General features: G+C 50.3%; 1 protein-coding gene across 1 annotated transcript in view; it reads left to right on the top strand.

The window, feature by feature from the left end:
* Positions 1–9,220, top strand: part of DKK3 (dickkopf WNT signaling pathway inhibitor 3) — a 48,432-nt gene extending 39,212 nt beyond the window's left edge. The window contains exons 5-8 of the mRNA XM_029209558.1: positions 4,140–4,232; positions 5,349–5,493; positions 6,649–6,805; positions 7,629–9,220. Of these exons, the coding sequence (XP_029065391.1) occupies positions 4,140–4,232; positions 5,349–5,493; positions 6,649–6,805; positions 7,629–7,848 (615 nt within the window). The 3' untranslated portion in view covers positions 7,849–9,220. The remainder of the gene's footprint in view (positions 1–4,139; positions 4,233–5,348; positions 5,494–6,648; positions 6,806–7,628) is intronic.
* Positions 9,221–15,916: the final 6,696 nt, after the last annotated feature.

The raw sequence follows: 15,916 nt of genomic DNA, 5'->3' as shown, positions 1-15,916 counted from the left end.
AACATCCCTGTACTTGGATATTTGCATGTATGGATGAGCGTTTCTGAGGAGAGCCACCTGGAAGGGGAATTGCTGGGTCAAAGGATCTGTGCATTTACATTTTTGATAGATGCCGATGAGTTGCCTGCAAAGAACATCTACTTCAATTTTAATTACCCCCTAACTGCCATCTGGCAATGCTCAGTTTCTCAAATCCCTACCAACATGGGATATTATGCAATGTATTGGTTTCCTATTGCTGCTGTAACAGGTTACCATATATTTAGTGGTTTAAAAACAGGAATTTATTATTGTACATTTCCATAAATCAGAAGTCCAACAGGAGTCTCACTGGACTGAAATCAAAGTATTGGCAGGGCTGTGCTCCTTCTGGAAGGTCTAGGAGAAATACTGATCCTTGGCCCGTGGCCCTTCCATAGTCAAAGCCAGTTAGGTCTGGATAACTGGGGATGAGGGTCTTTGCGTGTGGCATTGCTCTGACACTGACCCTGCCGCTCCTTGGCATGTGCAGAGCCCCTTACCATTGCACTGGGTGCACCTGGATAATCCAGGCTTCTTTCCTTATGTCAGGTCAGCTGATGAACACCCTTAATTCCACCTGTGACTTTAATGTCCCCTTGCCATGTAACACGACATGTCCATAGCTTCCAGGGATGAGGGTGTGGACATTGGAGTTGGGGGGGGGGGAGTATTCTGCCTACTGCAGGTAGTATCAAACTTCTTGTTTCTGTTCTAAGTGAAAACATGGTATCCAGCTCTGTTAAGTTGCATTTTCTTGATTATTGGTGAAATCGAACTTTTTTGGCTGTGTTGGGTCTTCGTTTCTGTGCGAGGGCTTTCTCTAGTTGCGGCGAGCGGGGGCCTCTCACCGTCGCGGCCTCTCTCGTTGCGGAGCACTAGCTCCAGACGCGCAGGCTCAGTAGTTGTGGCTCACGGGCCCAGTTGCTCTGCGGCCTGTGGGATCCTCCCAGACCAGGGCTCGAACCCGTGTCCCATGCATTGGCAGGCAGACTCTCAACCACTGCACCACCAGGGAAGCCCCTCGAATATCTTTTCTGCGTGAAGAGACAAAGCAGTTTCACTGGCTGTAAGTTGTCTGTTCATACCCTTCTCTCTTTTCTGCTGGGTTGCATTTTTTTTTTTTAATTGAATGATAAATTCTTTGAGGGCAAAGGCCTTCTCCTATTCATGTTTGCATCCCAATGCTTCAAAATGTGGCCGGGTTCAGAGAAGGGCCTTGATACCTGTGGGCCCTCTACTCCTCCCTCCCTCCTGCCCCCACCACCCCATGCTCTTGCTATTCTGTTTTGGAAGAAATGTCAGGACGCTTCTGGCTTAACTGGCTGAGTTGAGTCTGTGTCGAGGAAGGCGCGGTGGCTGAGTGCTTTACTTATAAACCTGTCGGCTTCTCAGGCTATTATGGACTCTGGGGTCACACAGACTGAGTGCCCTGCCCCCAGCTCAGCCCCTGATTTGGGCGGCCCTTCCGCCCCTCTGAGACTCAGTTTTCTCACCAGTAAAAACAGTCGACCTTTTAGGGTTGCTGGGTTGGGAACAGGGACAAGATCGATTCCTTTTGGGAGGGCAGACCCTACTTGCTGAGCTGCTGCACTGCCGTGGTGATGGAAACTTCGGGCAGAGCCGTGGGAGGGGGCTCGTAGGCCGAGATGCGTGGGATGCTGGGGAGACACAGAGAAGAGCAATTTTAGGTCATCTTGCAGGGTGGTGGGCAGTGTGCTCTCCTTTTGTTACTGAATCAAACTTGGGTCCACTTGCCTGCACATAGTAAAGCCGATCTACTGATGCTGGGTTGTGGTGAGGAAAGTGCAGCGTTTGTTGCAAGGCCAAGCAAGGAGTAAAGCTCAGAAGATCCCAACTCCCCGATGGCTTTCAGGGGAGGGCTTTTAAAGACAGGTTGAGGGAGAGAGTTGCACGTGTGCTGATGAGCTTGCGGACATTCTTCTGATGGGTGGGAAGGTAACTGGGAGTCAACATCATCAGTCTTCTGGTTCCAACTGCCTGGGGTCCGCGGGCTTGTGATCAGCATACAGTTAACTTCTTCCACCTGCTGGGCGTTTCAGTAACTGCAAAACGGCTCAAGGACATATTTAATGGCTAAACTATCACTGTTTTGTCTTGCTTGACTGTTTTCCTTTGGTTCTGCATTTTCTCACTTCTCTGATTAAATTTTTTCTTCAGAACTCAGGGAAGGCCTAGGAGGTTAAAGTTTTTCTACAAACAAGAGGCAGGCGGAGGACATGGGGTGGGGGTGAGGGTCTGTCCCAGGAAGGCCCCATTGGGTCCTGCTTGGTTACCCTTGGACACTTTTTGAGAGGTTACAGTAGAGATTTAAATTACTTTTCACTTGTTCTGGGTGTCAGCCCTGGTCCCTTCTGGAGCCCCTGGTGAGCACAGAGCCTGGCACACGGGGGTGACTGGTACCACGTCTCCAGGTTGGCCTCTTCCCCGTCATCGCTCAGAGGGGCTGTGGGAAGATGGTGTCCAGTGGGACTGAAGGTCTTCCTGGCTGGGTGAGCCTTGCTTGGTGAACAGAGCATGACCGCATGCTCTGAGGTATGCCAGGCTGGGGGTCAGTGCCGGGCAGGAGTTGCAACAGTCCTATGCAGAGGCCAAGCCTGCAGCTGCCCTGAACCAAATACCCATCTTCTTAGGCCTGCAGTGTTGGCCTGGGGACACCTGTCACTTCCCAGGGACAAAGCTTCATTCCCTAGGCTACCTGGCCAGAGCCTCCCTGCTGACCCCCAGGCCTACACACATGCTCTGGCCCTGGGGGTCCCTAGAAGACCCCGTTCACAGTCTCCTGTCCATACCCATTAGCACTGGTGCCTCAGCTCACGGAGCAGAGGTGGGGACCAGCCCAGGCCACTTAGGCCAGGGCTTGCCCATCCAGGCCTTTCTGGGTCCGGCTCCACACTTGCTTTCAGCATGGAGCATGCCCAGGTCAGAGCAGGGAGGCAGGTCCCTCCCTCCCCCAGACCCTTCCATAAGGTTTGCTGGGGCCCCAGAACACCTGCCTCAGGAGAGTTTCTCATCCGTGGGTCCCTGACGGCCACATCTGGAGCCCTAGGCCCCCTCAGCCAAGGGCTGGTGGTGGAGAGGGTCCCCCTACCCTGAAAAGCTGTTCTATCTTGGGGGGCCCCCTTGGCCTCTCTGAGCCTCAGTTTCCAGGTTGATAGCATGGGGAAAGTAATCCCTCCCTGCTGCTTGCTGGGGAAGCCACGAGGTAGACCGGGGACGTTGAGCCTGCCGGGGCTGGCACCATGACGGGTTGTCAGTGGTGGATCTTATGCCTCTCGCCTCTGCTGCCCTCCTCTCCCTCTGAAGCTGCCAGTTCCCAGGCCGGAGCCTGACAGCAGGCCCGGAGCTAAAGCAGCCCTGCTCCTGCCAGTGACGGGTGACCGTGGCCGGGCCGCAGTGGCCTCCCTCTTCTGGACCTTGGGGTGGACAGATCCCTTCTCTCCCTTTCTCCTCCATTTGTCCGGCCGAGCAGGGCTGGCAGCCATGAGAAGGCACCTGGGCTGGAGGGCTGAGTGCCAGCTGCACCCTCCTTGGGTTTCAAAGCTGGCAGCTGCCTTTGCCAGGCAGCCCTGGACCCCAGACCAGGACCCCCAGGAGGCCCCCCGACAGCCCCCCAGCTGCACAGCCTCCGCAGCACTTTTCCTTCACTGTCAGCAGGGCCCTACTGGGCCTGGACCCCAGCCCTTCCTGTGCAGCCACCTGGGCCTGGAACTCATTAGCTCTTCTTATTAAATCCATCTGCTCCTCCTTGAACAATGGCTCTGAGTCTCTGTGCTCCCATCCCGAGTGTGTGAGGGGGAGGGCTGCACGCAGACTCGATTGTGTGCACTGGGTGTGGCATCCTGCAGGGCAGAAACCCGGGCGTGCGGGGTGGGTGAGGGCCTCCGCCAGCCTGGAGGGAGTGGATGCTGAAGTGAGAGAGCCAGGCGGGCTGCCTGGGTGTAAGAGGAGTCTGGAGGCCATTCCTGTGGGCTAAGACTGCGGGATAAAGTGGGGCTTGGCCCTTCCAGGGCACCGCGGGTCAGCTGATCTGCCTTTCACTGATGAAGCTGCTCCCTCCTCCCCTCCCCTCCCCTCTCCTCTCCTCCCCTCCCTCCCAGGAGTGCATCATTGATGAGGACTGTGGGCCTGGCAGGTACTGCCAGTTTTCCAGCTTCGAGTACTCCTGCCAGCCGTGCCGGGACCAGCAGACAGTGAGTGTGCCCAGAGGCCCCCAGAGCTGCAGCGCCAGGGCCATGGGGGCCCAGAAAAGGGGACCTGGGGGAGAAGGCCAGTGGCCCCCGGTTCTCAGCTGGGCTTCCTGGAAGCCTCCTATGGGGCCCCACCGTGTCCACGCTTGGAACAGCCAGTCCATGGTGCCCAGTGGGGCTGACTCCTGGGGTGATCAGAAGCCATCTGCAGACCTGCTGTCACCCTACCCGCCCAGTGGCTTCTGGCCCCAGTGCCTGCCTCATAGATGCGAGAGATGCGGAGGGAGGACAGAGGAGGCCCCACCCTGCCCCTTCCCTGGGGAAAACCATCCCAGTAGATGCAGCCGGCAACACCACGGCAGCCCTTGGGCAGGGAAGGGGCAACCCACGCCCCAGATCTTTTTTCCAGTCTGCTCAGAGAGGGCAGAAGGAGGCCCAGGAAGAAGCCAGAGCATGTTCCAGATGGAGGTTCCACAGAGAAGCGGGAAGCCGGGGAAGAGTGATACTCTCTCTGCCCAACAGATGTTTTAGCCAAAGCCATATATGGGCTTTTCTGGTCCTTTTCATTATTAAGGCAATAACACAGCACGATAACAAGTTTGGAAAATAGAGGGCTTCTTGCCGCCCTGCCTGGCCCCACCTGTGGTTAGGCAGCTCCTGGCCTGCTCGGTGCCACCACTCCACATGTGCGACCCCAGGTCCAAGGCACCCAGTGCCCTCATGTCCATGTGGCTGTCCAGGCTTGGGCCTTAATTTAATCAGCTGATCAGATTCACGCCGCTGCCTGCGTCTGTGGGCCATAAGCCATCTTCCTTCCTGACCGTTAATTAGGGACCTAATGAAAAGGAGGCAAAGCCAAGTCTGGGGGGGAACCGAAAAGATGCAACCATCCTTTATAAAATCTCAAGCTGCGTAGGACTCCCCCAGGTGTCATGTTTCCTGCCCAGCTCCCATCTCCACCCCCTTGACTTCCCTAAGACACCCCCAGACCAAGGAGCTCGGTTTCCTCCTGTCTATAGTAGGAGACCTGCACTGTCTCCAGGCTTCTGGATTGGGGGCAGGGACAGGCTGGGCTCCCTCAGGTCCGTAAGCCGCCTGTGTTTTCCCTCCCTGCTGCAGCTCTGCACCCGGGACAGCGAGTGTTGTGGAGACCAGCTGTGCGTCTGGGGTCACTGCACCAGAACGGCCACCAAAGGCGGCAACGGGACCATCTGTGACAACCAGAGGGACTGCCAGCCGGGGCTGTGCTGTGCCTTCCAGAGAGGTGGGTGGGCTCCCCTCTGGGGGCAGGACAAGCCCTGTCCCAAGCTCTAGCACACTGGGCCTCCTGGGGCCCCGTCCATGCCAACCACACCTTTTCAGGGACCTCCTCCTAGGCAGGGTCCCCGATGCTCATTGGTATGTGTCCCAGCACTGCAACTTCTTCCCGGGGCTGAAGACCAGCTCTCTGTCTCACTCTTTTTCTTTTCCTCCTGTGATGCCTAGAAATTAAATTCCTTCAGGATGCATGAGCCCAAGGAGGGAGGAATACCCCCAGATGGGTGGGATGAGGGCACCCCCTCCCCATCACACTCCACCCATTCCCCAGGCCTCGGGGTAGCACCTGGCCCTGGTCCGCTTTCCTGCGAGTGGCCCCCTTCTACTCCCATCTCCCATTCTCACTGCCCTTCCCAGGTGAGGTCTGCTCAGGTGCTCTCCCTATCCACGGGTGTTTCTGAAACCGTCCCTTAACCCCTCCCTCAAGCCCTAGTCCACCTGGTACTTGCTGCCCCAGCAATTTTCCTCAAGGACATGGCTCCCTGGGTATCATTCCTCTGGGAGCTGCGGTTGCTCCTGTCCTGTCACTTCAATTCCACTCCTCAGTTGGCCTTCCAAGACCTCGGCTGGGTCCAGCTTACCTGTCCTCCTTTTCTCTCTACTCCTTGGCCCATCTGGGAATCTTGCTGTCCCAACCTTTCTCACCAGCCCATATATATATATAAACATAGTTACTTTCATTTTTTAATTATACAAATAATACATTTTCAATGTAGGAAAACTGGAAGATACAGATAAGCAAAGGTCTTATCTATATCCTTCCAGATTTTTTTTCTTTGAAAACATATTTTGTAATAATAATTCCTGCCCCTCCAAAAAAAACTTCAGTGCCTTTTTCTACTCTTAATTTAGCCATACCTCTGGCCTCAAAACCCAGCACAAGACCACCTCTTCCAGGCAGTCCTCCCTAACTGCTCCAGCCCTCCCAGCTTGTTCCCTCCTGAGCCCATGCCGTCACTCTGGTTTCCTACCATTCCACCTCTTCAATCCCAACCTCCACTTTGGGGTTCAGGGTGGAAGCTGGGGGGCTGCACCCCATTTCTCTGCTCCTTCCTTTGGTGCCTGCCTGCCTGGTACAGGGGTAACCCTCAACTGGTTCCAGGTCTGTTGTTTCCTGTGTGCACACCCCTGCCCGTGGAGGGTGAGCTCTGCCACGACCCTGCCAGCCGGCTTTTGGATCTCATCACCTGGGAGCTGGAGCCTGATGGAGCTTTGGACCGATGCCCATGTGCCAGTGGCCTCCTCTGCCAGCCTCACAGGTGAGGTCTCACTTGCCCTTTCTGTCGGGGGCTGAGAGCAAATGAGGTGCCACCCAATGGGGACCCAGGAGCAGGAGCAGGGTGGGGGGAAGATGTGGATTTAATTTAAGGTAGGTTTAGTTGGAGCTGTCCTTGGGTCTTCCAGATGGAGGGTCCAGTAGCGGATCTACAGGACTAGGGCTCAGGAGGTGTGGCCAGGGGTACAGATTTGGGTTCATCTGTGTGAGGGTTGAAGCCTCCTCAGTAGATGACGTTAAAAAAGACTGGGTGTGGAGGGAGCCCAGGCGCATCACAATGAAAGAGCAGAGGAGACTGAGAAGGTGCAGTCAGAGAGGCAGGAGGGCAGCCGGGAGAGTGGCCAGCAGAGTAGAGGCCGTGGAGAGATGTGAAGCACAGGCCTGCTCAGAGGCTAAGTTCTCCATGCGCATCTCACTCAGCAGCCACTGCTCTGCCTTGTCTCCCAGCAGGATCCAGGGTGGCTGGGGAAACAGACAGAGCCCTGGCCCTGGCCCACAAGGCCCAGGGCTCCCCATAGGTGCAGCAGGGGCTGCTGCTGCCTGGGGGCCCAGGTGGGCAGGGGGCTGTAAACTCTCAGACCGCCAAGTCCTCAGGGCTGCCAGAGAGGGTCCGTGACAGGAGGACAGACCTGTGGCTCGACGTGGGGGAGCTCACCTTGGAGCACATTCTCCAAAGGTGACCCACCCTCAGCACCTGCTTTAAGGCAGGATGTTAGAGGAGGTGCCGTGAAGGTGAGCTGGGCTTGTGCAGAGGGCGGGGCCTCAGTTTGGGGGCCTGGGCCTCGCCCCCGTCCCTCCCTCCACAGCCACAGCCTGGTGTACGTGTGCAAGCCCACCTTCGTCGGGGGCCGCGATGAGGACGGAGCGAACCTGGTGCCCAGAGACGTCCCTGATGAGTATGAAGACGGCGGCTTCATCGAGGAGGTGCGCCGGGAGCTGGAGAACCTGGAGAGGAGCCTGTCGGTGGAAATGGCTCTCAGGGAGCTCGGGGCCGCTTCGGAGCTGCTGGAGGGAGAGGAGATTTAGACCCAGGCCTGTTCTGTGGGTAGACATGCAACAGAAGTAGTTAATTTATTTCCCCAGCTGTGTCCCTAGGTGTGAGCTCACCAGGCTTTTTTTCTGTGGCCTCTTCCCAGTACATTTTCCCCTCTGGCTTAAAACAACATGAGGGGCTGCACCCTTGCCCAGCACCCACCCCCTCCCCCATGCATCACAATTCTGGTGTCGGGGAAGACCAGGGTGTGGGAGGCTGAAGGTAGAATAGGGCTGCTAAACTGGTCCAAAGTATTGGCTGCTTCGCCTCTGCTGGTTGGCAGACGGCACGTTTCGTTTTGTGTGACATTGCCTCGAGAATAGTTGGAGGGGAGGGGATGGAAAAGAATGCAGAATTTCCCCACGATGGGTTTTGGGGTAATGTTGACTCTCAAACATGTGGAGAAGAATGCCCTGCTTTGCAAACGTAAACCTGCGAAAATGCAACAAGTGAATCTTTCATGCCATTCTCCCCATGGGCACAGGCAAGTGCTGCCCTCAGCTGCTGCAGGTGAAACGCTCTCACTCCACGTTGCCTGCATTCATCCTCTCAGCAGGGTTACTCAGCTCCTACCTCTGTGTCAGGGCAGCAGTGTCATGTCCTCTCACCACAGCCTGGTGAAGGGGGCATTGGTCTCCCCGTCTGCCAGGATCTCGGAGGCTCAGAGATGTCAAGTGGCTTTGCCAAGTCACACAGCTAGTGAAGACCAGAGCAGGATGTCACCCAGGTGTGATTCCAAGCCCAGTGCTCTCCCCACCAGCCTCGGTGCCACCTAAAGTACCCGCTACGAGGATGAAGAATGAGATTTTTTTTTTGAGGCACACCTGGAACTAAGGTCAAACTAGTTCACACATCCCTGTAAGATTAAAGTTCTGCTGTTTGTTAGAAAAACAGCGTTCTCCCCAGTGTGGGTGGCCATCACTCCAGTGGAGACAGAGGATTGACACTATCCCCTGTGGCAGTCAGTTATATCAGTAACTTTGAAGGTACACATGACCGGAGCATAATATGTAAGTTAATGTGCCAGAAACAGTACTTAGGTAATCTTAGGGCCAGGATTATAAATGAAATTTGCAAAATCACTTACCAGCAACTGAAGACCATATTGACTGCATGGAGAAAATCGAGCCAAGCAAGACTTTGTGAAATATGGTTGTAATATCCAAGCTAAGAGCACTGAATTGTATGCTGTTCCATAAATGATATTTTCAAGTGTCATGGACTGTTTCTATCATGTATTCAGAGTTATTAAATGTTAAAGTCACACACAATTGTATAAGCATGCTTTCTTCAAGTTTTAAATTATGTATAAACACATGTTGCATTTAGAAATCAAGCATAAATCACTTAAACTACTCTTTTGTAGCTCTTGGACTTCTTTTTCCTTTTGACTTTGAAAACATTCCTTTCAGCCAGAAAACATAAAATAGAAATGACCTGCATTGTCCAAAAAGAAAAAAAAGTTCTTCCATAAAGCAAATTTTCCAGACAATGGAAGCACACCTCTTTTAGCATCAAAATATTTTAGAAATGTTAACCATTTTGGGATGGGAATTAGTCCTTAAGAGTGTCAGTGCTTCATTGTCTCTGAAAGAGTAAATGGAATGTGTATGCCTCTTTTCTGGGGAGGCTTCTTTAATCAAATGCAGTTCTGGGCCAAACACAGTAAGATCTTCAGTGACCATAATAATCCATAATAATAAACTACTATATATGAAGGTCAGCTGGGTGACTGATAGACACCAGATTAGACAGTCTACCCATATTAATTCAATCTTCATTGAACCCATGAATATTTTCTTCATTTAACAGATGAAGAAATGGAGACTCAAAAAGATTAAGTGATAGAGCTAGAAGTCAAAACAATATCTAGTACAGTATGCTCAGGATATACTGATAAGCTTATCTCTTAAAATTAGCTGTTTTCAGTGTCCAGAATCATCAGGACCACTCTATATCTTTATTACTCAACAGATACTTACTCAGAACCAGATGCTGTGACATGCACTAGGGGTACCAAGTTGATCCAGATAGGGTCCTACCCTGAAGGCATCACAGCCTAATGAGGGAGATACACTAAACGCAGCACTGACAAAATGAAAGCAGTCAACCCGATATCTGAACAGAGCGTTACGGGATCCTCAAAGGAGCACGTGGCTTGGGAGAGCTGGCATGGGAACTGGCTTTCCAAGATGATAGTATATCAGGAGGACAGAAGGAATAGGAAAGGGCATTCTGGGCTACAGGCAGAGGGAGGGAGGCAAGGCGGAGGGATGGTATATAGGGGGAACTGCAAGTAATTCACAGTGGCTGGAAGGCAAGGTAAATTTGAGTGTTTGGAGAAGAGGCTGAAATTTCATCCAAAAACTTATTGAGCACCTACTAAATGTCAGGCCCTACGTTAGGTGCCAGGGAGACAGTAGTACATGACATAAAAACTAGGTCACTTTCTCATGGAGCTTATATGCAGGTATATTATCTTGTTCCACTTTGTCATCACAGCCACAAAAAGAACATGAGAGGCTTGGCAAAATTCTTGGCTGAAATTCACATATAGAGACGCTGGTGTAGCTCCTCTACTCACGGTTCTAAGTGGAATATCATAAAGGTTAGGTGGAGTTTGGTACTTGCATCTTCCTGCCTGCCCTTCCCGAGATCTGCCAAGGAAGCCACAGTAGATGCTGTCATTTCAATTACCTGACAGCTAATCCCAGCCCTCTTTCCTTGCACTTCTCCCACCATCACAGAGGCTGAAAAAGCTGGACACTTGCTTTCCCAGCCCCCCCTTGCAGCTAGAGATGGCCACATGACCCAGTCCGGGCCCTGGAAATGTAAGGGGAAGGCTGCCAAAGAGTTTCTGGGAAGGGTTTTTTACCTGAGTGACAAAAGGAAAGAGGCCTACAGGAAGTATATCCCCACCCTCCACCCCCTTCCCCGGTTGCCTGCCTTTGAGCACAGGTGTTTAGGATGTGACATTTGGCGCTGCAGCAGCCATCTTGGGATCATGTGATCAAGATCAAGGCCATCAGCAGGGCTGCCTTCTTGGAGGCTCTGGGGAAGAAATCACATCCTTGCCCTTTTTAGCCTCTAGAGGTTGCTTTCTTTCTGTGGCTCATGGCCCCCTTCATCTTCAAAGCCAGCAGTAACAGGTTGGGTCTTTTGGTGCCATCTCTGCAGCTGGGAAAGGTTTTTCACTTCCAGTGACTCATATATAATCCAGAATAATCTTCCCATGGCAAAGTCCTTAATCTTTATCATATCTGCTGTCCCTTTTGCCATGTAAGGTAAATATTCAGAGGGTCTGGGGTTTGGGATATGGACATCTTTTGTGGGCCGTTATTCTACGTACCTCAGAAGGATAAACACCTGAGTCCTTGATGACGTTGAGAAGGAAAGCAGCCCTTCTGTCAACTATTTCTGGACTCCTTCTAAAGTAAACCAGGAATATGACAGATAAAGTTGCTGTTAGTCTTTGTTGTTTGAAACCAGAAACAACTAAAAGGGGAACAACATGCAGCTTTATGAATCCCAACCCACCCGCTTTCCCACCCTCAATGGGAAAGCAAGATTAGAAAATGAAGTGTTTGGGTGTGTGGTGCAGGCTCCAAGTCTGAGCTCCACCTTCCGCCCAGGTGAGTGGCTGGCTTGTCCACCCACAGGGCCTTAGACTAAACTGGAAGAGGACTGTGATGGAACAAAAATGATTGCTGCTGACTCTTCCCAGCTTCCCCTCTTCATGTTCTGTTTCTGCTCCCTCCCTTTACTCCTCCCAGTGTCTGGCTTTTCTAGCCTCCCTAGCCTGGTTCTTTGCGCTTTTGACACAATCAGGAGAAAGGGGTGCAGGGCAGAAGGATGAGAGCTGAAGGGAGAGGCCACGGGCCTGCTGTGGTGGGAGGGAAGCATGGGATAAAGGGCAGTTAAGTATTCCTGTAGTTTGTGCATCCCCTCCAGAGAGTCAAGAAATGCAACTAGATGAGAGATTGTTTTGATAGCCAGATTGGGTTTCCAAAGTCAGAGGGCCGACAGCTGTGTAGCTAGGCACCTCATAACAGGGGCTGCTGAGAGGTGCCACTGCAGCAGCAGCAACTCACTTGCCCTATATAAAGACGACAAGAGAGGTGGTAAGAAACCCCCTTTTGAGAGATGGCAGTGTTTGGAAAACAGGTTATTTCCCCGTCTGACCTCCTATGAGGCAGGGGAAATTAGACTTATTCCTTTGGCTAAAACCTATGGGAGGAACTTTCAGAGAAACACTCATAAAATTTGGATGGGACAACTCAACAACAAAAAAACAAACAACCCAATCAAAAAAATGGGCAGAAGACCTGAAAAGACATTTCTCCAAAGAAGAAATACAGATGGCCAATAGGCACATGAAAAGATGCTCAACATTGCTAATTATTAGAGAAATGCAAATCAAAACTACAGTGAGGTACCACCGGTCAGAATGGCCATCATTAAAAAGTTTACAAATAACAAATGCTGGAGAGGGTGTGGAAAAAAGGGAACCCTCCTACACTGTTGGTGGGAATGTAAGTTGGTGCAGCCACTGTGGAAAACAGTATGAAAGTTCCTCAGAAAACTAAAAATAGAATTACCGTATGATCCAGCAATCCCACTCCTGGGCATATATGCAGACAAAACTATAATTCCAAAAGATACATGCACCCCTATGTTCACAGCAGCACTATTTACAATAGCCAAGACATGGAAGCAACCCAAATGTCCATTGACAGATGAATGGATAAAGAAGATGTGGTACATATGGAATACTACTTAGCCATAAAAAATAATGCCATTTGCAGCAACATGGATGCAACTAGAGATTATCATACTAAGTGAAGTCAGAAAGACAAATACCGTATCACTTATATGTAGAATCTAAAATATGACACAAATAAACCTATCTATGAAACAGAAACAATCACAGACATAGAGAATAGACTCGTGGTTACCAAGGGGGAGGGAGGTGGGGAAGGATGGATTGGGAGTTTGGGGTTAGCAGATGTAAACTGGTACATATAGAATGGATAAACAACAAAAGTCCTACTGTATAGCACAGGGAACTAAATTCAATATCCTGTGATAAACCATAATGAAAAAGAATGTATATATATTTGTATAACTGAGTCACTTTGCTGTACAGCAGTAATTAACACAATATAAATCAACTATACTTCAATAAAAAATAAAATTTGTATGGGAGCCATTGACATCTCAAAGTGGGATGGTTGTGTAGAAGGTGGACACATTGACTTGCCACTAATACCATGGAAGGAGGAGCATCAGGGAGAGACGACTGGATGGAGCAGTGAGGCGGAGGAGGGCAGATGCAAAGATAGATTCCTACTGCACCCACAGCCCCAGAGACAGGGCCATGGAAGAAACATGCAGTTAAGGGTTGAAGACTTGGTGGGGACCAGGGCATCATGGGATAACGTGGTACGCATTTCAGAGGAATGTCCCTTGCCAGCAGGAAGTCGGCAAAAGATAGTCAAGTTTCATAAGGAACCACCACTGTTGTTTGGAGTTGAATCTTTGCCTGGTAGGACCCGTAGGGCGTCTACCTTCTACGAGAGTTCATGGTGACCAGGTAAAAAGGGGACAGTAACCTCACCACCACCAACAGAAGGCTGCTCTTTTCCCTCTTCCACCATCTATAGACCTAGTGCGGAAAAGAGCCAGTGGGGAGTGAGGGCTCTGACCATAGCCTCCTTCCCTCTCCAGGCAGAGAGTGGCACATCCAGCAGCCACTGTGCGTGTGGTGGGGGGAGGCACTTTAAATCAAATGACTAAAAAACTTCAACAAGGTCAGGTTGTTTGAATAATGCAAAGTGCCTTAAAATTTATAGGGTTGCCCCCAAAGTCTGCTTCCAGTGCGAAACTGCATTCTACAAAACAGTTGGCATAGTTACTGGAAAAACAGAACCACTGCATTATTTGTATCTCAACAAGATGATACCTTCTAATTCAGTGGGTTGCTTAAAGCATTGTAAGGCTGAACATGGAAGTGTGCCCTCTATACTGGGGGAAGGGGCAGGCTGGGAGCAAAGGAAGCAGAGGGGGAGCACGGTACTCACCTTTAAGGCAGGGCTCCTGGGTCCACAAATAATCCCTTGGCCTGGTAAATTCTCAAGCTCTGACCAGTCAAAAGACCAACTTCTCCTGTGCAGGTTAACTGGTGAGGGGGAGGTAGGTGGTGGCGCTATCACGGGGAAGGGGGAGCACATCCCTCCCTAACACTTTTTTGCCCTCCTAGCTTGGCCCCTAGTGATTGTCGCATTCTTTTCTAAACAGACACACATGGTTTAACGCACTCTTGATTTTGTCAAGCATTGTTTCTGAAAGCCACGTTTTGAAAATTAACACTATATCTAACCAAATGATCGTAGTACCCCTTTCCCCATACGAACGACATTGAAGGAGCATCTTCTGTACACCAGCTTCATGTACACCAAGCCTACGTGGCTACAAGCTTTATTTGGACCATGAATTCCTTTGCAAACCTGATTAAAAAAGCATTTACTAGACCCCTAGAAAACTACACATACACACAATTTTGCACTGGATTTAAGGATTTGTGGCCCTAGAAGGGTTTTGACTGCTAGTGACCAAAATATTGATTCGTTTTGCAAAAATTACACAGAATTGTTTAGATGGAATACTTTTATTTAGCAAACAAAAAACTTGCTAATTCAGATTATCTTCTATTCCATATACTCTAGACTACAATTTGCAAGTCACAAGTGCAAGAGCTGGTTAGAGTCTTGATGCTGAACAAAGGGACAAAATTCAGAAGGAAAACAGCCAATTGAAAAGGAAATACTAGCGAATGAATCAGAATAAAAGATTTTATTGTATTCCATACATTCACAGGTCACTTCCAGATTTAGTAATAACACTGCAGTGCTCTGATGCTGTGCACTCTAGCTCAGACCACGTTGGAAGTTTATAGCTGTCTCCTCTCTCCGCCTAGGTATCATTCCTAACAGTGTAGCCTGCCTACTTGATTGTTTTCTAGCTGTGAAATAGTTCACCCCCGTTTCCTCAGAATTTTAAAGTACTTTCTGTTTTCTCAAGAGTTTTAAAGTACTTTCCATTCCATTACAAAAGAGATTACCAAACACCGTGTAGTATAGGGCTCCTTCCCTCACTCTTTTTATCTTGTCATGGCTACTATCACTTACTTACACTTCGTTTGAGAAGTAGACGTTCATCTAGCAAACCTCTGTTCAGACCAGCTAAATAAACACTGCACAGACCAGCTAAATAAACAAGGCAGAGTCCTGAAACCATAGCTCTGGCTTCTTCGCCAGAATGGACCCCTGACCTTCAGCACCTGCCTTAGATATGTAGGTACTTGGTTCTCACAGGGCGTCCCTGGCTGACACAAACTCATCTTCCCCACAGTAAAAACTCTTCAAAACCTTGGCACATGACCCATGGGGAACAGGGTCACTCTTTATTGCATGTGGCCTGCCTCAGACTCAGAAGATTCAGCAGATGAGTGATCACCAGGTTCCACTGCCCCAGGCCTGGGAACACACAGTTAATGTGCCCTTTGGCTTACAGGTGCTCACTTGTTTCTCTGAGTCTGGGGGAGGTTGACACATTAATCTCTTTCCCACAAATTACTGTTCCCACTGTCACAAATCCACGTTGAAATCACCACCCCCTTTACTGAAATTATTCAAGTGCAACATTGTGTTCTCTATCAGGCACTGAAGAGCAAGAAGCTTTAACTTTTTCTTTTCCATAATGAAATATATATTTTCTTTACCCTTGGTATTTGTAATATGCCTGCAATTAGAAACAGCAAACACGAAACAAACAATAAAAAGGGCAGAAGGCACAGAATGAGGAGCAGGTATGAAGATTCTACCATTTCCTCTTATAGGGACACTAAACCAAACCAAACACGGCCCCAAACCCATTTTACTTACAAATCTGCCTCCTCTGCTCCACAGTCAGTCCTTGAAAGCAGAAAGCACATTTACTGACCCCTATATCCCAAGGAAGCTGGCCTGCATCAGAACCAAAGAGCTGTCATGTTACATCAGA

Source organism: Monodon monoceros, unplaced genomic scaffold (genome assembly GCF_005190385.1).
Source record: "Monodon monoceros isolate NGI ecotype Baffin Bay Population unplaced genomic scaffold, NGI_Narwhal_1 Super_Scaffold_7, whole genome shotgun sequence".
Lineage (NCBI taxonomy): Eukaryota > Metazoa > Chordata > Mammalia > Artiodactyla > Monodontidae > Monodon > Monodon monoceros.
Note: the sequence above shows the minus strand (reverse complement) of the source record. Positions and strands in the feature narration are given on the sequence as shown.